The sequence below is a fragment of the Equus przewalskii genome, chromosome 1, assembly GCF_037783145.1.
Source record: "Equus przewalskii isolate Varuska chromosome 1, EquPr2, whole genome shotgun sequence".
In the NCBI taxonomy this organism is placed as follows: Eukaryota; Metazoa; Chordata; class Mammalia; order Perissodactyla; family Equidae; genus Equus; species Equus przewalskii.
This window is the reverse complement of record NC_091831.1, coordinates 93,133,437-93,155,579: the sequence shown is the minus strand read 5'-3', so window position 1 is coordinate 93,155,579 and position 22,143 is coordinate 93,133,437. Positions and strand designations below refer to the sequence as shown.

General features: G+C 47.7%; 1 protein-coding gene across 2 annotated transcripts in view; it reads right to left on the bottom strand.

Annotated features, from left to right (window-relative positions):
- Nucleotides 1-3,896: 3,896 nt before the first annotated feature.
- CRTC3 (CREB regulated transcription coactivator 3) overlaps nucleotides 3,897-22,143 on the bottom strand; it is a 95,195-nt gene continuing 76,948 nt past the window's right edge. The window contains exons 9-15 of one of the 2 annotated variants that reach the window (XM_070570977.1): nucleotides 21,376-21,425; nucleotides 16,229-16,446; nucleotides 13,575-13,873; nucleotides 9,350-9,550; nucleotides 9,185-9,265; nucleotides 7,841-7,943; nucleotides 3,897-7,393 (exon numbers count right to left, since the gene is read on the bottom strand). In XM_070570977.1, coding sequence (XP_070427078.1) covers nucleotides 7,185-7,393; nucleotides 7,841-7,943; nucleotides 9,185-9,265; nucleotides 9,350-9,550; nucleotides 13,575-13,873; nucleotides 16,229-16,446; nucleotides 21,376-21,425 — 1,161 coding nt within the window. In that variant the 3' untranslated portion in view covers nucleotides 3,897-7,184. The remainder of the gene's footprint in view (nucleotides 7,394-7,840; nucleotides 7,944-9,184; nucleotides 9,266-9,349; nucleotides 9,551-13,574; nucleotides 13,874-16,228; nucleotides 16,447-21,375; nucleotides 21,426-22,143) is intronic. The other variant, XM_070570987.1, reaches the window with a different exon arrangement.

Below are 22,143 nucleotides of genomic sequence, written 5' to 3'. Positions count from 1 at the left end.
AAGTTCAAGACTCAGTTTTCAGCAAGGAGTCATATTGGAAAGTGTAGCGCTTGGCCCTGCACTGGGGATTTATGCCAGTTTCACTGGTAATAAACCAGACAATGTTAGCCCACTCACCCCCATTTCAGGGTTCAGGTCTCCAACCTTGCAGCCCGGCAGCCACCCCGGCGTGGCTGTGACCAACGCAGCCCTTCCTGAACAGACTCCTTGACGACCAAGTCAAGGCAGCCATGAAGTGAACCCAAATAGCTCAGTAACGGAGGACTGGGAAACCCATTTTACAAGGACTGGCAGCAAGCGGGCGGCCCATGTGCACCAGGAACTGGGGCCAAACAATAGTGGGAAGGATGGCTACAGGACAGGACGCTCGTAGCGCAAACGTTGACAATGTAGAAATAAGAACTCACAGCATTGGGGAGGGGAAGGAGATAGGAAGTGGGTGAGCTCATTTCCTCATCCTAAATCGCAGGCTGTCAAGAGATACCATTGACAGTTGAAACATGTTTAAAGAATGAGTCCGGCCCCTTCATACTTTCCTTTTAGAGAAATAGTTTAGAAACAGAAGAGGCACAACTATTTACAGCTTGGCAACTTCTTTAGTTACATTTAGGTTTCCTTTTGTTCTGTTAAATTTAAAGACTTTTTCCAAAAAGAGCATGTAATGTGTGAGTCCTTTTTTGTAAACATTTCCATCCATCTCCTGTCCTTTTCTCTGAATGGGTGTGTAGAGAGATGTCTCCATTGAGGCTTCTGGGGGTGCTGGCTTTCCAGACCACTCGAACGTGTTTTTTGTACTCTTTAGTGTTACATGAATTTCTTATAAGGAGCATGCACCACTATTATAAAAGCAAAGGCTTTTTAAAAAAGTTGAAATACATTCTGGAAAAGAGAAAATTCTGCACTCCTTGGTTAGGCCCCTCTCACTTGTGCATCCTCCTGGCCAGGGCGGCCACATGGTGGACACTCCGTGACGGGCCTGGGATGGTTCCTTGGTGGCTCCAGGCCATCCACTGCCGGGAGGGGTGTGGTTCATCCCACTGGTGGCCCGGCTGGGGGCAGAGTGGGGGACCACTCAGAAGTCAGCAACGCTTGCAGTCCTGAGTGGGGAGGCACCTGGCCTTGGAGTTGGCCACCTGGGGTCAGAGCCTGTGCTCCGCATTCTGCGGGCTGACCTGGAGCCTCTCTGGGCCTGTCTCCTAGTCTGTAGACCCAGAAGCCATCCTCGTCCTGCTTTCCTTTCAGGCTGCAGTGAGGGCATGTGATGCGCAGAGTCTGATCGCCCACAGTCGTGTGGTCCACTCAAGAGACTTGTTATTACACTGTGCCATCACAGGATTCAATTCTAACCAACACCGCTGCCAACGCAGTCTGAAGGCTAAATCTGAGGGTCAGGTGGCTCTATCCCGCTGTTTTCAGGTCTTGACAGCCACTCTTATGGTCTCAGCTCCATCTAGTGTCCACATGGAGACACAGGCACATATAATAGGCTTATTGTAAAACTTCTAATTTTTCTTCTACTAATTTCTATGCTAACCTCTACTAATTTCCATACTTGCAAAGAGTACAGCACTCATCAGGCAAGGAGGACGCAAATAAGATCTGTATCGAGTATTCCTCCCCAGACTAAGATTTGGTCCTTCAAAGCAAGCGTTCTACAAATCCAGTACTTCTAAAGATTTGTGCACCCTGTCTTTGAAGGGATAGCATATTCACGCAACAAATAACACTTACAATAACTGACATTCATTGAGTGTTCACTGTGTGCTGCGTGCAATTCTAAGTGCTTTAATTGTTCACCTCACCCTCCACGACGCTATGAAGCAGGGGTGGGGGGTGCTCCTTGTCCCGATTTATAGATATGAACACTGAGGCACCCAAAGATAGTAAATCTGTCACTCTGCTAATTTCTGAGGGGAGGCAGAGGCTGCCTACTGGGGCTGGGGACGAGGAGAGAACCAAATGGGAAGCTACTGCAAGGCTAGGGAGACAGGGATTGGTGGCCGAGACAGTCCTTGGGGACTCTGGCTGGAGTGAAAGGTGAAGGAGGAGGGTGCAGAAAGGCCTGCTTTCTGGCCTAAGCATCAGGGCAGAGGCTGTGATCCAAGAGAGCGTATACAGTAGTCAGTAGTTTAAAACTATTTGTTGAGCACCTACCACGTGGCAGGCACGGGAGATGGAGAATTCCAGTACACAGGCGTGGCCCCCGTCCTCGCAGAGCTTAGAGCTCCACGGGGAAGGTGGGTGTCACAGGGTGACAAGGCACGCTTGCTGGCGTACACAGGTCTACACAGGACAGGTGCAGGTGGGGTGCAGCGTAGATGAACCTGAGCTGACAGGTGGGTGGGGGTGGGGGCCGAATGTGGGGTCATTGACTTGAGGACTGGACAAGGTGGCCCAGGGACAGTTGAACTGAAGAAACAAAGATGGAAGGAGGATACACACAGGAGATGGATGTGTGACCTGAGAGAACAAGGACAAAAGGGTTTACTGGGGCTGAAGAGAGGATTTGGGGGAAAGGGACTGGCCACAGGGCTCAAATGTCAGGGAAAGGCCATGGAGGAGAGACCGAAGAGGCCACCAGACTGGACAGGCCAGAAGGGCTGGCAAGAGCATTGGGCAGTGGGACTCTGCAGACAGGGGCTGTGGATGGCAGGGAAGGGGGTGGAGTTGAGCGTGAGGGACTTCAGGGCGAGAAGGAGACAGGACTGTGGCCTGAGGAGTGACCGAGGCTGAAGAAAGAGTTGTTTCATCCAGTTTGCTTTATCAAGGAGGAGCCAAGGCACATCCACAGGCTGACGGGGACGAGCAGCTGGAGAGGGCTAAGCAGGAGGCAGGGGCTCCTTGGAGGAGGAGCCAATCCATCACAAATGGGGAAACGAGAACCAACTGAGGCAGGGGGAAGGCGGTAAGATGGGTATGGGTTTGGGACAATTCTGAGAATGGGGATAGAATGGAGAGCAGGTGGGATGCTGAGGGAGCTGCCCCGATGGCCTGGAATTTCTGGACGTGAGGAGAGAAGGGAGGGCCTGAGGAGAGGAGAGGTCTGGAGCGCCCCTGGGTGGCAGGAGAGGACTGGGTTAGTGGACAGTGTAGGGCTGTTGGTTTTCTTTGGCAGGGAAAGGCCAAGGGTCAGAGCAGGAGGGCTGGTGAGGGAGTCAGGGAGGCTACCGACCCCATGGTCTAGGCTAGGGAAGGAAGGGAAGTCAGGAGTGGACAAATAGCCTGAGAGAAGAAGAGACAAAGGATAGAATTCTCAGTGGGGTCAAAGAACAGGGTGTGTGTGGACCAGAGTGGAAGTGGTGGCTCAGGAAGTTAGGGCCAGAGATGGGATTTCTGAGGAAGATTTCGGAAGAGTCGCCTTTACGATAAGCCTGGGTGAGGCTGAGGAAGTGGGTCTCTGAGGGACACGTGTGGCTGTGTGCTGTTGGCAGGCCTCACGTGTGACCATGCTGGGACAGGGGGAAAGGGGGTGGGGACGGCAGGTAGAAAAGAGAACCGAAGTCCTTGGTGAAGTGGGAGAGGGCCTAAAGGCCAGCATGTGACAGCAGAGCATGGGGGGAGGAGCACCAGTGGGCTGAACCTCCGCAGGGGAAGGGAGGTTCTAGGTGAGGGCAGGGCCAGGGCTATGGACAGGGTGCTGGCAGTGGGAGGCAGAATCCTGAGGCCTTGCCAGGATGCCGTCTGTCCTTGGTATTCACGGTTGAAAGGAACCGTGTGCCTCAACCTTCTGAACTTCTCTCAGGAGTGGATGCAACAGCACGTGTTAAGAATGCTTGATGAGCAGGCCAGTGCAGGCCCTGCCACGCCAGGGACCAGAAATCCCCAATGGCAGGCAGAGACGAGGCTTCCCACCAGTTCATCCCACCGAGGCTGAAGAAAAACACCAGATGCAGATGCCACCTTATTGTGCTGCTTTTAATTACGAAAGATGTAAAATGAGGCGTTATAAAACTCGGAAGCTACTTTACACAAATTCCAATCTTTAAATATTGTTTAACAAGGGGCTGGGACTCAGGACACTGGCGGGCAGGCTGACTAGTTGCTCTGATGGGTCCACCATGAAGCAATGGAACCATCTGTGCATAAATCAGAAGAGCCCGTGAGAGTCAGATTGGAAATGTCTTCAAATACACAAATGGTTGGAATACACAACATCTCAGCTCAGGTGACAGACAGTAGACTTAGGAGAAATGAAACAGGACAAAGGAGAATTTATGTTGATCTTGACATGATCAAGAAAATTCTCTCCTAACACTGTCTGTCCTAAAAACCACAACCACACAGAAAGAAAAAACGGAAACAGATAGGTTTTTAGTTCTATGCTATTTAACTGCTAGTAAATGAGAGTAGTACAGCCATAAATTTCTTGTGACAAAACTAAATATTGAAAAATAGTTTATTTTGAAGTATGCAGCCACTTCAGATGCCGAGGACCACCCCTGGTTTGTTGCAAAGGCAGCAATGAGTGCAGACTCAGCCGCTGAAGGCACGACACCTGTCCATGGGTGGCCTGGACACCATCTAAGCAAAGTGGATGGTCTAATGCCCAAAACCTTTTCACAGGACAAGACTGGACTGATGGACTTACGGACAAACTTAGTTCAGTGCTAAACCTTACTGTCATCATTACAGTCCCGCCAAAATGTCACTTTTCCTGGGAGCCTCCATTTCCATGTGTCACCTGGAGAATGCCCCAGGGGCAGCGCACTTCACAGTGTAGGTCTCAGGGTCTCCAGTTGTAAGGCACGGCTGCCCTGCAGACAAAGAGAGCTGGCACCCCGACATCGATGATCCCCATGGGAAAGGCACTGTGCAAGAGTGGATTATGCTGGGACCTCCATTTCTCAAAAAAAAACCCAAAAAACCCCACACCAAAAACTTCTTACTAACAGCATCACTCCCTGTCTCAAAGGCCAGATCAGATTTCGGGGACCTTCGACACAGGAAAGGCAGCAAGGAGGTGGCTTCTGTCGGCACACTGGGGTGCTGTGTATTGTTACAAGGAAAGGCCCTTTGAACAGAAGTCACCTCCGTCTGAGATCTCAAGTCTAAAGGGATCTGCAAGTTGCACTGGGAAGAAGGCTTGGGGGGGAGGCCGACTCCTCTCCGAGCCAGGGCTCAGGCAAGGACTGCGGGTGGATCTGCCGATTCAGCAGCAGGGGTTCAGGGCTAATGCGAAGCGAGGAGACCTGGGTCCCCCAGAGGAGGATGGAGTGGTGTGCCAGCAGGGTAATTTGAAAGACTGGACGTAAGGCAATCCCTCTGAAGACAAAAGAGAAACGGGACGAGGTCTGGAGATGTTGACAGTCAGGATCCTGCGACAGACTCTTGCCATAAGGCACAGAAGTGTCGGGTTCAGACCCTCCTAGCGCAGCCTGGCTTCTTTGCGGGAAAGCAGTCTAGCGACCTGCAGTGACACTCCTGGTGGCCCCAGGAAGGGCCATGGCTGTCCAGGCAAAGGTTCGGCATCTCTCATCTTCCTGCAGTGTTGCTGTCCTCCCCGCCCTGTCTTCCCATGCCTATGCTCTGCTCCACTGCCCAGACCGCTTCCCAGAAGTGCTCTGAGGCATCGTCCCCTCTGTTCTCTTCAAACCCACCAGTCAGGTTTCTGGTCAGGGGCTGGCCTAGCCTAAGTTGGAGGAAGCAGGCAGGGGTGGAAATGTGGTGACACTATTTTATACTAAGGTACTGATGACTAATGATGGTTTCATGAATTAGGCCTTCAATTTACTATAGACTATTTCTTCAACCTCAAAGAATGAGTCTCTTTTTAAAGCAATCTAGAGCAAAACGTGCATCTGAGAGGGAAGACCTTTTGCGGTGGAGGCCTGGCCAGGATCCCTGAAGCCCCAGCCTTGGGAGGCTCAGACATCCTGGAGGCGCTCAAAGATAGTCTGTGCCTACCTGCCACGCAGAGCAACTCAAGGAGAGCACAGCACCCAGTCGGATTGTGGACTTGGTCACCTAGTGTTACAGCATATTAAAGTGCACGCTGAACTTAACCACAGGCGTGTTAGAAAAGCTAAAGCTCTGAGATTTGGCAAGGAATAGGGATAGGTAAAGATTAGACTGCCTCCCGGCAAGGCAGATTCGCTCATTCATTCCTTCATGCACACATTCAACACGCAGTTACACAGCACCCACGCAGTGCTAGGCACTTAGGTACTAGGGGTTCAACGAGGAAGAAGGCACAGTTCCTGCCCTTAAGGAGCTTACGGTCTAGTGGGGTCATAGTGCCACTCCCGGTCCACAGAGAAACAGCTTCCCTCAGTCCAGACCTCCGGCCATCCCCTCCAGCTGGTCTGCAGAGAGGGAGGCCTGCACTTGCCTGGAGCTTGTCTAGGGGATGACACGTGTCTGTGAGACACCTACAGCCCCCTTCCTTCTTCCCCAGCCACCAAGAACAGCACTGTTCTCCTCAGGCTCGTCTATCACCAGGGGACTTTCTTTCAGTGACTGAGTGGAATAGTCTTCCTCTTCCTCTTGTCCACAGGAAAAGGGATCCTGGAGCAGCAGGAGAGACTGTAGACCGGAGGAAACAAAGTAGACTTCAGTTTGCTTAACTCAAGTCTGTTCTTGGCCTCGTGGTAGTCTTCTTCATATTAGAATTAAGGCATCGGAGAGAACACAGCTCTCCTCTCTGTTCTGGCACATCCCTGCCACCAGCTGGCGGGCGCACAGCCATAACAGCTAGATCGAGAAGGCCCGAGGTGCTGGGGTACTGCTGCTCAGACCCAAGCCCGTTCCCGAAAGCCTGTGGCTCCTGCCGGCCTCCCCTGCAGGGCCCTTCTTCAGTGTCGGCTGAGATCAGTGGTTCTGAGCACTACGCAACGCTACTGGGGCCTCCAGTGCATGGTATTTTCTACTTTTACACATCGATCAACCAGATGGCCAACAGAAAGATTTAACGGTCACGGTGAGGACCCACTCATCAGAAGCTCCAAAGCAGCCTGCCTGCAGCAGCACCCTTGCCGCAGGCCTGGGAGGCAGTGCAGAGCTCTGTGGTCGAGAGGGAGCCACAGCGTGCGAGACGCAACCTCATCCGAAAGCTGGGGGCCGTGGAATCGGTTCCTTCTACGTCAGAAGCTTGAGATAACTACAGCCCAGGGGTCTAGCTGGCTCCATTCTATTCCGTTCTATTTTAGCTGTTTCAGAAATAAATTCTCCTGTTCTGTTTCACTCTGTCACAGTCGGTCAGCTCGAAATGTCTCTTCCACAGAAGGGTCAAGCAGGCCCATGCTGGAGTCACTTAACATGTTGAGTCCGTCCAGGCTCAGGGGTTCAATTTGGAGCTCTTCTTCCAACGGAAACGGAGTGTCCACGCTCAGGCTGACCTCAGGCATGCCTGCCAGTGCGCTGCTGAGGTCTTTGAACAGGCTGGTGCTCGAGTCTTCTGGAAGGAGCAACGAGAGGGAGAAACAGTGCGGATTAGGAGGCGTGAGGGCCCCAGGCTAAGAGGACACAACTGATGACATCTCCCAAAACACTGTCCCTCTTATCTTCCCAAGCAGGACAGTGATGGCCTGTGTCCCAAGCACCCCCAGGTCTGCAGTTTTGCTGTGGAATCTACATTTTTTTCAGTCAGTTCCACAACTCCCTTTGCACAGTTGTCAGTCACTTGAAACTCAACAGTTCAGAAAAGGCTCAGGTCACCAGGTCCCTTCCCCAGGGCCTCGTGGTCTCTGGGGCTGGACAGCTGCATCTCAAAGAGGTAAAGCTGAGCTGGGGGACTTGCAGGTTCGCTTTATATAATATTGTTGTTTAAACTATCTTACAATGGAATCTTTAAAAACTAGCAAAATAAAAATAGCAAAGAAGCTGAGTGGTGGCCCACACTCACCTGTCAGCACGGTGTTTGGGAAATTCCCGCAGTTAGAATACAGGTTTGGTCTCAAATGAAATGAGTCCTGGGGTTCTCGTGGACCCTGCGGCACCAGGGGCACCTGGAAGCATCAAAGGTCACGTTGTAAGGGACCATCTCTGCTTCCAAGGAGTGAGAGTGCAACGTGCTCTCAGAGCAAAACCGGACATGAAAACTCTCTTAGAGGCCCTTCTCTCTAGGATCCGAGAGTGCTTTGCCATTATGATAACCTACGCAGAACATTCTTCTCAGGAGGCAGATGCTAGGGTGGAGGAGGGGTCCCTGAGGCCCACAGTTTGGTGACCTGTCCCCGTTCACACAGGGTCTGGCCCACTAAGCCATCCCAGGAGGCACCAGTGGTCATGGTTTCAGTGGCCCCTCTGGTTTCAGACACCCTTCCTCCTCAGTCTCACCAAGACTGAAAACCTTTGCAAACTCTGTGGTGGGAACCCTTCAAAGGCTCCATCTGTAAACAAGGAAGTGACAGGCTTTTTTCCTTTTTGGTGTCTAGAAAAACAAGAAAGCGGAAACTTTTTCTTCTCACACTCAGAGGGAGGAACCTCAGGCAAGCCCCTCTCTATGAGAAAGCTTCTGTGAGGACTGGTTCACCTTCTGACTCACCTAGACTAAAGCGGCTTCTTCAGAAGACGGGGAGGCAAGGACTACTGGTTCCTACCACAAGGCTCCACCACGGCCTACTCAGGAAAGATCTATCTTTATTTATTTTACTGTTATTATTAAGTTCTGGAAAATGCTCCACTCTTCCTTCTCTCCCTAATCCAGCCAAGAGCCCAATCCATACTTACTGAACACTACAGCATCCCGGGATATTAAAAATGATCAGTGTTAGGGAGAAACTAAAAAGCAAAAGGAAATGGCTGAAGGAAAATATCTTAGGGGAGGACCCCTGTCCCCACCAGGACCGAGCTCTCCCCAGGAGGCCACACACAAACCGTGTTGGTACAGGAACTCGGCCTGCAGGCAGAGGCCTTTTTGTGTCCCAGTCTCCTCAACATGACAGATTAGTGGACTGCTGTGGTCCCTTCTGGTGTGAACAATCCTACAATTCTATGACTAGAGTGTCATCAGAAGTCTTCTTGAACCAATTGTTCCAACAGTTTCTCTGCAGAGGCCTGACACTAAATAAGGCAGCCACACCAGCATCTTAGGGCCAGGGGAGAGTCCAGGCTCGCCTCACCACCGAGCACATCTGAAATCAGGGAAGTGGAGTACCAAGTCCATCTGGTGTGGGTTCCACACTGGGATGGCCCAAATGGGGCAGTCCCTGCTCCGAGGAAGAGGCAGGCCTGGGCGATCACTCACCTGTTGGGTAAATGCTGGGTCTGGCCTCAAGGACTGCTGGTCAAAGCTCACATCCGGGAAGAAGTTGGTCAAAGAAGAGCCCTTCAGGGAATAAGGAGGGGACCATTCAGCTTGGAACTCAAGGCAAAATGGGTGTTCCCTCCTGATATTCCTGCTGGGACTCACCTGGGGCGTGAGGAGCGGGAAGTCTGACTGTGGCAGAGATGAGGCTGCCTGGGGCTGCTGAGCAGGGGGCTCCTGGGTGCGGGGCTGCTGCAGGAGAGGCTGGGGGAGCTCCTGGGGTGTGGGGTAAGGGGGCGGTGGGGACACATGGGCTTGAGCTTCTGTTGGCAGGAAAGAGAGCGGGCTTCGATCGGAAGACACCATCTGTAACGAACAAAGCCACTAATCAGCGTGGCTTCTGAGCTTCTAGTGGTTAAGTCCTTTAAGATTAGGAAAAGCCTGAGCTCTTCCTCACCATGGTATCCTCTGCGATGCTCTGAGAAGCCTCTTTCTCCTCCTTCAAAGCATATCTCAAATCTCACTTCCCCATAAAGTATTTCCCATTCAATGACAATTTCGATTGTCTTAAACCACAAAAACAAAACAAAACAAAAAACAGCCAATTTCACAAATTTCCTTGCAGTTTTCTCAGTGAAAATCATGTTTTTTTTTTTTAAAGCCATAACTTCTGGTTAAAGATGGGAGACTGAAAAAAGCACTTACTCTGCCGTCTCCCAAAATTCTACTAAAAACACTAAGATAACATTAAATAACAATAAAAATTAAGAAACAACACTAAAAAAACCACGAAGACAAAGATAAACGGAGAGAAGAAAATGGTAACAAAATATGGAAAATGAAAAGCAGATGGGGGGGATGGCCCCATGGCCTAGTGGTAAAGTTTGTGCGCTCTGCTGCAGGCGGCCCAGTGTTTTGTTGGTTTGAATCCTGGGTGCGGACATGGCACTGCTCATCAAACCACGCTGAGGCAGCGTCCTGCATGCCACAACTAGACAGACCCACAACGAAGAATATACAACTATGTACCGGGGGGATTTGCGGAGAAAAAGGAAAAAAATAAAATCTTAAAAAAAAAAACAAACAGAAAAGCAGATGGACAAGTAGCAACTGTCTTAGCAGAGCTGAGAAAGCCAAATGCTAAGCTAGTAGCAGGGAAAAACCAAGAGGCAATGGGATTTGCAGCACAGCGGCCCTTAAGGGTCTGGAACCAGGACTGTGGGAGCAGCAGGGGAAGCCAGAGCCAGAGCCAGAGGGACCTCAGCAAAGTGGAGGTGAGCCGCAAGCAGGCTCTGGAGCCCTGCCTGCCAGGGGACTGGAGGGGTGTCCTCTGCTGGGAGCACCACTGAGGGTCTCGGGACAGGGGATACCAGACCCTGGAAGGCGGCACTCACATGAAACCCAGGGTTTATGAGAAAGCTCACCTCCGAATCTTGAGCCCTCCACCCTTCTTTCCCAACTCGGCTCTCAGAATGCTGGTGTCCAGGCATACACCCAGGTGCATGATTAGGAGAAGTGTCCTTCAGGCACCTGATAAGCCTGAGAGAAAATCCTAAAACTTACAACATCAGAGGTTCCCCAAGGAAATGGCCGAGCCAGATGACTCAACAATGAAGACCACACTCAACAAGCCCAGCCATCTACACAGAGCTCCCAATCAGGTTGTTTGTGACTGTTCTTAACTACGAGCAGGGCACCAAGGATCAGAGGACTATGAGGAAAGCAGCTGAATGAAACTCAGAGACGAAGGCAGACACACTGAGAAGAGAAGCTTAGAGAAATCTAGGCAGGAAGAAGTAGTCAGGAAAAACAAAATTACCATTATAATATTTAGGCTATTAAAGAGCTCCTTATCTGTTAGAAATACCCATTAAAATAGTTGCAATATGTATTTTGATATACATTTTTTAAAAGAAGGGATATGGATGAGACAAGATTACAGAAATGCTAATAACTGTTGAGGCTAGATGATGGGTATAGAAGAATTCCTTATATTATGTTCTCTACTTTTATGCAAGTTGGAAAATTTCTATTACAAAACATAAAAATAAGAGAAACCAGAACAAAAACTACCACTGAAAACCTCAAAGAGATAAAAGATGATATTGCATCCATGGAATAAGTATGATGCTATAAAAATGGAACATTCAGAGAACAAAAAAGAATTGTTGGCAATTTAAAAGTATGAGAGCAGAAATGAAAAACTTAACATAAGGGTTGGAGGATAAAGTTGAGAAACTCTTCCAGAAAGCAGAGAAAAAAGACAAAGAGAGAGAAAAGAGGCGAAAGAAAAAAATAAGGACATTAGAGGAACAGTCCAGGATGTCCAACATTTGTACAACAAGAGTTCCAGAAAGAGAGAACAGAAAATCAAAGGGAAGAAATCATCAAAGAAATAATTAAGGAAAACTTCCCAGAGATGAAGGATATGAGTTTCCAGAATGAAGAAACCAACCAAATATCCAGACTCATGTCAAGCCACATTATCTGGGAGTTTCATAACACCAGGGACAAAAAGATCCTACAAGTCTCCAGAGGGGAAAAAAGGAGATTTCATTCAAAGGAGTAAGAATTGGAATGCAACTGGATTTCTCAGTAGCAACTCTAGAAACTAAAAGGCAATAGACTAACACCTTCAAAATTTCTGGAGAAAATTATTTCAAATTTGAATTCTATAGCCAATTATTAATTAAACGTTGGGTAGAATAAAGACATATTTAAGGCATGCCAGGTCACACGTACTCATTCTTATAAAGCTACTGGAGAAGTTGTTTCTAAATGTATTGAGAGAGATCTACCCAATTCTGAAGGTTTGGGATTCAATAATTAACACACACATAGAAAACCAGATTAACTTCAAAGTGAGACATTGATTAACTCCCAGGAGAAAAAAACTGTTATTTCAGAGTTTACTATATGGTTCAATGATGACTACACTATTTTAACTATAAAAACACTAAACACTGAGTAGTGCTCTAATCAGAAAAACAAACCACATTGTTGGAGACGAGGAGGGTAAGTAGGAGTGTGTGTGTGTGTGTGTGTGTGTGTGTGTGTAGAGGGTTCAAAAGAGTTGAAAGAGAACTGATTCCTAATCTTCCATGTAGGATGCCATTAGATACTGCCTAACACTAAACATCTAGAACAAAGTAAGCATGAAATAGCAGTTACACCCCAGAGATTAGCTAAAGTGGTTGAAAGCAGCCACGTCTAGGCAGAAAGAAATATGGTTAGTGGGAGGGGAAGACAACTGTTATTTCATAACAAGCCCTTTAAAACTATTTGACTTTTTAAACTACGACATGAATAACACTGGGATTTTTAAAAATCTAAACATTAAGCAAATAACAAATGAAAACATCTGAAAGACGACACTCTCTATCCCCACAGTCTCCTTAAAATGTGGCTAGAAATTAAGAGTGTATTCTTTATATCCTATAAAATAATCTTGCAAAATAAAATAAAAGGCAATCCAAGAACACAGAAGAACCATTAAAAGACAATTATGAAATATCCTCTCGCCCTCTCCCGGAAGGGATTACTCATATAATCAAGATCCCGTAGTTAGCGACTGGTGAAGAGTGACTAACAACTGATCTGCTAACTCCTGCTGCTGTGTTCTGACTCCCCCTTGCTAAATCATCACTCATTTACAGCGAAGTGGTGAGTAAACGACGTTATAATGTATCTAGAGAGTGACCAATAGGTTAAAAATATTGATGGTTATGGTAAGGGAACCATCCTAAGGGCTTAGAACAAAGACAAAGTCAGCAAGTTAAAATATGATGTTTCAACTCCTAAATTCCTGTAACAGACTTATGACTTCAAAATGTGCCTCCTTCTAAATAGACCTCTTTGGGTCCTTTTACGGAGCTATGATTTTTATTATACCTAGTATTTCATGAATAATAAAAGTATTGTTTCTCAAATCTATAGTCCTAACTAGGGAGGAGGTCTAAGCCAATATCAGAGCTTCAGGAAGGCTCTAAGTGTCTTCCTCGGTGTTCCCCTGCAGCTTAAAGAACTTAGAGAATCAATTATTGATTTTCCATGCCAATTTAAAAATCCTAACCTGGTGTCCGCTGCCGTCTCAGATATATCTGGATTGCATCCTCTATGCCCTACTCTTTCCCCCAACCCCAACTTTGTGAGTTAGTGATTACAAACTGTCCAATGTTTGCTTAAGAGTAATCTGCTATCGGACCAAGAAATCTGCTACTAGAAATCATTAATGCATTCTGAATTATTCACACTCCTGCTCTCTCTGATTTAACATATAAGTGAGAACTGACTGCACTGGAGACCTCAGGGACCACGCCTGGCGTAACGGACCCTATCCATTTCCCACATGCTTCCGTCTGTTCCACTGTGAGTTTGTGTTTGTTTTTACCTGCGAGGCAGGGTATGGGTTCAGTGGGCTGGTTGAAGAGAGCTGTCTGCTGAAACCTTGAGGTGCTTCAGGGCCAGGAGAAAGTGTGAGAGGGCTGACGGGAGGCTGCCTACGCCGAGAGGGGCCGCTCAGGTTTGTGGTGGGAAGAGAGGGGTTGCTAAGGGAGAAGAGACGGAGTGAAGGGTGAAGAGCAGAGGCACTGGGAGCGGACGTCTGCGGGTGGCGACTTAGGGAAGAGGAAAGCGCCGTCTTGTTGAGCGTGGCCTGGATGGAGGGGTTACTCCGAGAACTCTGGAGACCTGGGAGACAACAAATTCACAAGTTACTTGCTATAATTTCAGAGAGTTTTCCAAAGATGAAAGGAAACTTAACTTCCTACCATCCGTACTGACGATGATTCTGTATGTAAAGGAGCTCCTGGGCAACTTTCCTACTGAGAATGTGTCAGATGGACCAACGCAAGGAAAAGACGAGCTCAGACGGAGAGAGAGACGCCACTGGGACAAGGATGAGTTTCTCTTAAGAGGAGTGAGAGCACGTACACCCCCTGGGAGGGCAGGCCTAGGTAAGCATGGGCTAGTGGAAGCGAAATGTTCGGTGTGCTCAGCTCCAACACAGACAAAGACCCCAGGGCTGTACAACAAGTTCTGTTGAGTCCCGAAGGTGTCTGTCCCAGGCACACTGCCCGGGTCCTCTGCTGCCTTTAGAGATGTCCTGTCACTAGGGTCGTGGCTCTGGGGGAGCTGCCTCAGTGGAGCCTTTAAATACCCTGAGCACCCCAGGGAGTCATAGGAACGGACACTCTCACGTCTCCTGCCCCGGGTTCCTTTCTTTTTGTTTTTCCGGCTCCTGAGAAATTGTTCACCACAGTCTATTCCAATTCAGGGAAAATGAAGTTCTTGCTGGCGCTTTGCTTTATTTGTGGGGAGGGTAGTGAATTTTATAGCAGGAGCAAGAGAGTTTGGGAAAGGCATTTCCATGACACAGGCTGCTAGGGCACAGGCTCCATGAGGCCAGGGACCCTGTCCCATGCCCTGCTGGATCCCTGGTGCCTGGCACGGGGCCTGGCACAGAGTGGATTTGCTCCGTGAACAAGGCTGCTGCTGCTGCTGCTGTGTATCTCAACTGGCAATGCCCCTGTTTCAAAGCCCAGCCCATCATTCTTGTCCAGCAGTTGGGGTGAGCAGAACTGTCAGTTGTATCATATTGATGAAAAACTAAGTGTTAGATAAACGTTATGGAAATGAAGAAATGATAAAATAAAGCATTTTTAGTTGGCAAATTATTTTTAAAAGGTAGGAAAGATGTCTCTGATAAAACCCTAACTAGTTAACCCACAATTCAACTCCATGAAAAGGGCAGAGATTCGGCTGGCTCAAATTAGAATCAGAGCTAAAGTTCTGAATTTAGATTAAAAAAAAAAAAACCACCATTCATTCATTCAGAAAGCTCAAACACTTTAAAAAAATATGTGCAACTTTGTATACCATGCATTTTAAGGAGTCGGTAGAAAGTGTTAAAACTTGACACTGGTTCTGACATGTTCCAGAAAAAATAATGCTTTTTTGAGGAAAGTAACAGCCAGTGATTAAACATGGGATTTTCAGCTGCAGCAAAGTGTCAAAGGCAGCACTGGAGAATGCTAGCTTCCCCAAGACCTGCGGGAGCCAAGTGCCAGTGCTGCTTCACTTATGTGACCTTGGATGTCCCTGTTACAGAGAATTCACCAGGGACACATATATAGCAAAAGGATAATAACATGACCAAAAATAAAGGTTGCCTCTGAAATCAATTCTTCAAATGTAATATTATGTTGCACAATGGCAGCATCGCTGCAACCAATAGGAACCTTCCAGGTGACTACCCCAAAGGGGATCACTCTCATTTGATGGTGAGTTCTGATTTGCATGGACAAGTCTTGCTGAACCCAGAGTGAACCAGCAAGCACTTCCCCTTTAGTCTCTCTCGAAATTGAATGGGAAATTGGAACATTGGTCAGGGTTCAAGTAAACATAGTCATGTTTCAACATGGGGCCCGAGCTGGGGGCACTCAGACTCCTACAGTGACACCAAGACACATTATGGGTAGCATTTTAATACAGCCGTATTCTGCATTTTTAAGCACTTCTGAAAATTTGAACCAGTAATTTTGAACTGTGGTAGATTTGTATTTAATATACATATCCATTAAGCATAAATATTTTCACCGTATCCATTATAAATTTTCTAAAATTTAAAATATTCTCTTTTGAAATCCAATGGGAAATTGCAGGGATCTAGAGAGACACCTGTAATTACAAAATATCACATGTTGACAAGAGCCACTAAACTTGTTCAGCCAACAGAACAGAATGACACTTTTCTTGACTCTTGAATCTTATTCTCCAAGCCCCAGCACGCATGGGCTAGAGAAGGCGACAGAGAATGAGGTTTAGCAGAGCCGCTCCAGAGCTCATGAAATCCAGCAGACCTAGATCACCAAAGTGAAATGCCAGCAGGGTCAAGAGCTACAAAAACAGGGAGGTTATCATCTCTAACTCAGATGCAGTCACTCTCATTCAGCAATTCACTAACAGGCCACCTGGGCCGAGACCCCCCCAGGATCAAGCGCCCAGAGGACACGGCACGGTCCTTGCTGAGCGGGGGATACTTACCAGAAGAGCTTCTGAGGCCCAGGTGCGTCATAGCAGCGGGGAGGTTGCCCACACTGTGCCCTACACTCATGCTACCAAAGACGTGGTCACCGGTGTCCAGGGAGGCAGGCAGGGGCGTGGAGTAGTGGAGGTTGGTTAGATCTGGCAATGACCCCCCAGTGTTCAGGGTCCCCAGAAAGGGTGAAAGGCCTATGTTTTGACCGTTGTGTGGAAAAGTGCTGGAAAAAGAAAGGTAAATGTTACTTTCTAAAATGCACTTGGCTGTTGGGGAATAGTACACATATGATACTTTCCTTGTCAAATAAAGCAGTGGGTATCAAGGACCCAAGTCCTCAAACAGGGTCTGACTCTCGCTCATCTGAGAACTTGCGTCCTTGGCTTGACCTCTGTGAAGAGCAATTTCCTGACCTGTTTGACTGGAGTAAGGATGTCATCTATGTCTACTTTACAGGACTATTGCCCAAGACCAGATTAGATTACGGATGCAAAAGAACTTTGAAACTTATAAAGTACTATATAAAATGTGACGCACTGCTTTGTATTTATAAGGTTCTTTTTGCTAGATTTCTAAATTACCTTTCCTCAAAAAAAAAACAGAATCTCTATCAACCAGATAACTTCTAAGATAGAGTTTTTCAGTTACAGTTTTCACAAACTTTAAAGTGAGAAAGAGATGCTACCATTCATTTATCAAAATCTGTTGGTTGGTCACTGTGTGCCAGGCACTAGGCTAAGTACTGCAGTACAACGATCAGGGAGCAAAGTGTGCACATTGGTGGTCAGGCCTGCCCCTAACATCTGCAGGCCTGGAGTGAGAGTGCACATGGAGGCCCATATACCATCTCTTCAAATTTATAAAAGTTATAAATCAGATGAACAAACCTTTAAATGAACCATGTTCTATGTTTCTATCTTGACAAATCATACCTTCCTAAAAGCCTGGAAGGCCAGATGCAAGCTGAGAATTCTCCTGCTCCTTAGAGTTCTGCACCGCAGGGCATACATGTGGCTATTTCAGCCTATGAGCCAAGCTCTGGCCGCACTCCGCATCCCTCTTGGCCACCCCTCAGGCAGGTGGTGTCCCCCCTGTGGCCCCTTGGATTCTATACTCCATGGGAGTGGAGGGGCTCAGGGAGGGGCTCCCAGCGCGCGTCTGAGGAGGCACTGCTCTTGGATTCATAGGCAGGCAGGAGACAGACTGGTAAAGCGAGCAACTGCAATATGGAAGGAAACATGCTGGGCCACGTCTGATATGGGGTAGGATAACCATTAGGTACAAGCGACACTGGGAACACAGAAACAAGAGTCGTCAACGTCAGGATGGGCTAGAGAAGAGAAGGCCTTACCAAGGACAGGACAGTGTGTGAAATGGGGTAGCAGGAGATGAGGTGGGAGGGGCAGATAAGTAAGAAAACAAGGGCAAGATGACACGCTGTTCTGAAGAGTCTGGATCAGAGACTGCAGGAAATAGGGAACCCAGGTTGAAGCTAAGAAAACGACATTTTCTTATGACTATGATTTTGGTTACAGTGTAGAGGACGGCTTAAGGGAACAGAAAAAGATGGAAGGGAGAACCAGTTAGAAGGCCACTGCTGGGCTCCAGGTCTGACTGAGGAAAAGAGCAGTGAGGTTGAAAAGGAGGAGAACGGTTGGAGGAAGGTGCCACTAGCTAGGAACAGGCGGAAGGTGATGAATTAGCTTAAGGATGAATTCATTCTTAGGACAGTGTGGCTAGCAGACTTGGGGGAGGGAGGAGCAGGGTGTAAGGAGCAGAGCCGGGAGGCAGAGAGGTGAGTTATGATGCTGCTGAAAGGTCAAACAAGACACAGTGAAAGCATGGGGATGGGGAGACAGAGAGGAGTCCAGAGATATTTCAGGAAGTACTCAAGAATGACTCCTGATTTTCTGGCACGGGGACCCGTGGAGCCACCCACTAGGAGAGGGAACATGGGCTGCACAAGTAGACTGGGGATAAAAGCAGGTGGTATGGGTAAGATAAATTCTGTTTTAGACGGTGAGTTTCTGTGATGTAGGAAGACATGTAACAGGGATGTCACTTGAGGACAGCTCCATCAGAACAGCAGTGGTGGCCGGCCGGCCACAGCGGCTTGAGGAGTGGACAAGCAGTAAGGAAGGCTCAAGAGTCAATATCCTTTCACAAAGTGTGGCTGAGAATTCTGGACGAGAAGGAAGGAAGTAACTAAAAGGGAATGCAGGGTCAAGGAAGGACTTTTTAGTGAAGAATCCTTAAGTACATTTAAATGCAGAGAGAAAACCTACTAGAGAGGGAAGGTTGAAAATGCAGGAGTGGGAAGGGTAAGCAGGAGAGAGAGGCCTCGGAAAGGCCGGTGGGGACAAGGGCCAGGAATGGGGAAGTGACCGGCCTTGAACAGGAGGGACACACCTGTCTCTGAGACCTGGAAAAAAGGATGGCGAGAGGGGAACTAGGGGCAAGTGGGAAGCTGAGCATCACTCCTGATGGCTTCTCTTCTTGGTGAAAGTCGGAGGACTGTGACACCTGTGGAGGCCTGACAAGAAACGGGAGTTGGGAAAGGTGGCCAACTGGATGGATGGGGAGGAAGGATGATTTTGGTTGTAGAAAAGCTGAATTGGGTATCTTGTCTTTCAGATGGCTAGACGTAGCAAACTTGTTATAGGGTTCAAGGTCAAGGACTAGAAAAATAAACTGGAGAACCCAGAGCTGCTCACTCTGAGAATAGATGAGCTCTGACTGAGAGAAGAAAGACCCACGGGCAATCAGGTGGGAGTGAAGGCAGAGGGAGGAAGGCAGAAGGCAGAAACAAGTGCGCAGTGGCACAGAGCAAGGATGCAGAGTGAGAAACTGTGACCGATGTGAACAAGGTCTTTACTGATGCTCAAAACAAAATCTCTCCAGATGAGAGAAATAGAAGTTGTAACTTTCCAAATATAGTGACTACCTGCTGGAGTCACCTTTTGGATCTGATATAAGGCAGGTGATGCTCTCCCTGGTTTGAAACCCTTTGATGATTCTTATCTTACCCTAGTCAGATCTAAGCTACCTCAGCCTCCTTGCTCTGCAGGTACACTGCTGTCTCAGGATCTTTGCACTTGCCGTCCCTCTGCCTGGAGCCCTCCTCCCCTTCACTTCGTTCCAGGCTCTGGTCACATATCACCTTATCAGAGGACCTTCCCTGACACCCATCAGTGACCCTTTCTGTACTTTGCCTCTTTTTCTTCATTCTATTTGCCAACACGTGACATACAGTACATTTACGTGCTTCATTGTTTTTGCCCATCTTGCTCCACTGGAGCCTTAAGCCCTTGAAAGCAGGGACTTGACCTGGTTCGTCCATTGCTCTACTCCAGTGCTGAGAATTAGGGGTTCAATAAATACTTGAACGAATAGCAGTCACTGAATGGAATTCTACCTCTAACGTAAGAGCAAGAAACCGACTACCTAAGAAATACCTGCTGTAAAACTTGGCGGGTGGGAAGGGGTTAAAGTGCTGCAGCCTGACTCTGTAACGCAGGCCTCCCAAGCCCGCCTGGGTCACTCATTGTCTGAGGGCTGAGCCAAAACTGGTTCTTGAGGAAAACCTTGGCCCTGTCTATGGGGACATCCTACACCCCCAGGAGTGCTGGTCTTCTGTCCAGGTGGGAGTCCTGGCAGGCTCTGTGACTTTCTGAAAAGAAGGTCAGCCTCACCTCGGCTCAGTGGGCTGTTAATTACATCAGTTTATATTTAACCAGCCGAGAAGAATGTCTGCACTCTAGGTACTCAATAGTGAGGGCCTGAACTCACTGCTGGCAAATACTCACAGAAAGCTCTACTGGGGGAAACAGTGTTTATGGATTGTCCGAAATAGGGTTAGTTCATCCACAGACCCTCTAAAACCTGTGCTTCTTCTCAGCTAGATCATGCAAAGGTCCCATTTTCAAACCACATTATTTTGGCCCTGGGAAGAGGTGCTGTTTCTGAGCTGGTTTTGGTTCCAAGCCATGGGACAGCACGGAGGGACGCTGTGATAAATAGCCCCACGCAGCTCCCTTGGTGCTCTCTCAGGACACTGCCCATCAAGTCCCAAGGGGCAGTCCTCTGTGTGAAGACCTGTGGGAGAGAGTTCTTCCAGCCGGTCACAGCATCAGGGAGCCGCTGCTCCTCCCCTGCAACTGCCTGTATGCATCACTTAACTCGTCTTCTGATGGGTTTCCTCTGCTTCATCTGTTAATGTGTGGGCTTCATTACCTCTCTCATCTTCTCGTTCTTCCTTAGTCCCAATTTCCTCATGATCCTCTTTACTAATTTTTTGTACTATACGTATTTTTGTCAACTGTCTCAAATCTTTTAGGAAGTAAAGTTGTATAATACTAAATACATTAATTAATAAATGGCTTCATAGAAACTTTTTATATTGCAAATTTTCCTATTCACTCATCTTCCATTAATTTTGAACATTGTGGTAAAATATACATAGAATAAAATTTATCCCTTTTGGGGCCGGCCCAGAGGCGCAGCAGTTACGTTTGAACTTTCCACTTCAGCAGCCTGGGGTTCGCCAGTTCGGATCCCAGGTGCAGACATGGCACTGCTTGGCAAGCCATGCTGTGGTAGGCATCCCACATAAAAAATAGAGGACGATGGGCATGGATGTTAGCTCAGGGCCAGTCTTCCTCAGCAAAAAGAGCAAGACCGGCAGAAGATGTTAGCTCAGGGCTAATCTTCCTCAAAAAAAAATTTATCCCTGTTAAGTGTACAGTTCTGTGGCCTTAAGTACATTCACGGAAACTCTCTTAATTAACTTCCACGTAAGCAAGTTGCCAGGTGCCCAGAGCCTGCCAAAGGCATGAGGCTGGTGGGTGCTCTAGAAGCCCTCTCCCTTCTGCTTCTGCCAGTCCAGCTGTGTGTTTACCAAGAGTCAGTGGTGTTATTCTGAAACATATTTACGGCGGTTTTATTTGTTATTACAGTTATGTAATTTAATTACTTTAAACAAATGAAATATGAGTACCAAAACAGAGCTGCTGTTTTTATGAAAATTCAGTTGACTTTCAATTTATACCTAACAAGTGAAGTTTCCCAGATTCTGTAACAAAGTAGTAAGACTTTCCTTTTGGGAAAAGCTGAAGGACAGTCTCTGAGCCACGAACAAAAGAACATTACTTACTTGCCACCTCCGACATCACAGGATCGAGGGCGCCCTGACAGGGACTGCATCTGGGGAGAGACAGAAAGCTGGGCTTACATTGTGAAGCCAAATTCAAATTTTCAAAAAGTGTCTTTCTAAGTATCTTGGGCTCCAGTTAGAACAAGTGAAAGCAGCCCATACAAACAGCATCCTCGCACAGCAGCCATTTAAGTTTTGACCAGACTTTTCTAGGCATAAGGGTAGCATAACATTAATAAATTTTCTTAATTTGATGCTTTCTTAATTTATCTTCTAGATGAATATTATTTCCTTCAAAAAGGCCAAGGTTTTCCATATAGAGCTTTTAAATAAACATTCCTTTTCCAATTGGCCTGAGAGGAAAAGAAGAAAACAGAAAAACAAAACAGGGTGAAGAAAGAGGAAATTAAAGTCAGAAGAAAATAAATATTTCAATTAGAAAACAGGCTCCAGGGTGCAGGAATTCTTACTTTTTTTTTTTTTAAAAGATTTTACTTTTTCCTTTTTATCCCCAAAGCCTCCCGGTGCATAGTTGTATATTCTTCGTTGTGGGTCCTTCTAGTTGTGGCATGCGGGACACCGCCTCAGCGTGGCCTGATGAGCAGTGCCATGTCCGTGCCCAGGATTCGAACCAATGAAACACTGGGCCGCCTGCAGCAGAGCATGGGAATTTAACCACTCGGCCACGGGGCCAGCCCCTTATTTTTTCTTTATTGCAGTATCTCTGCACCTGGAATGCCTGGCAATAAGTGCTCAATGAATGTATGT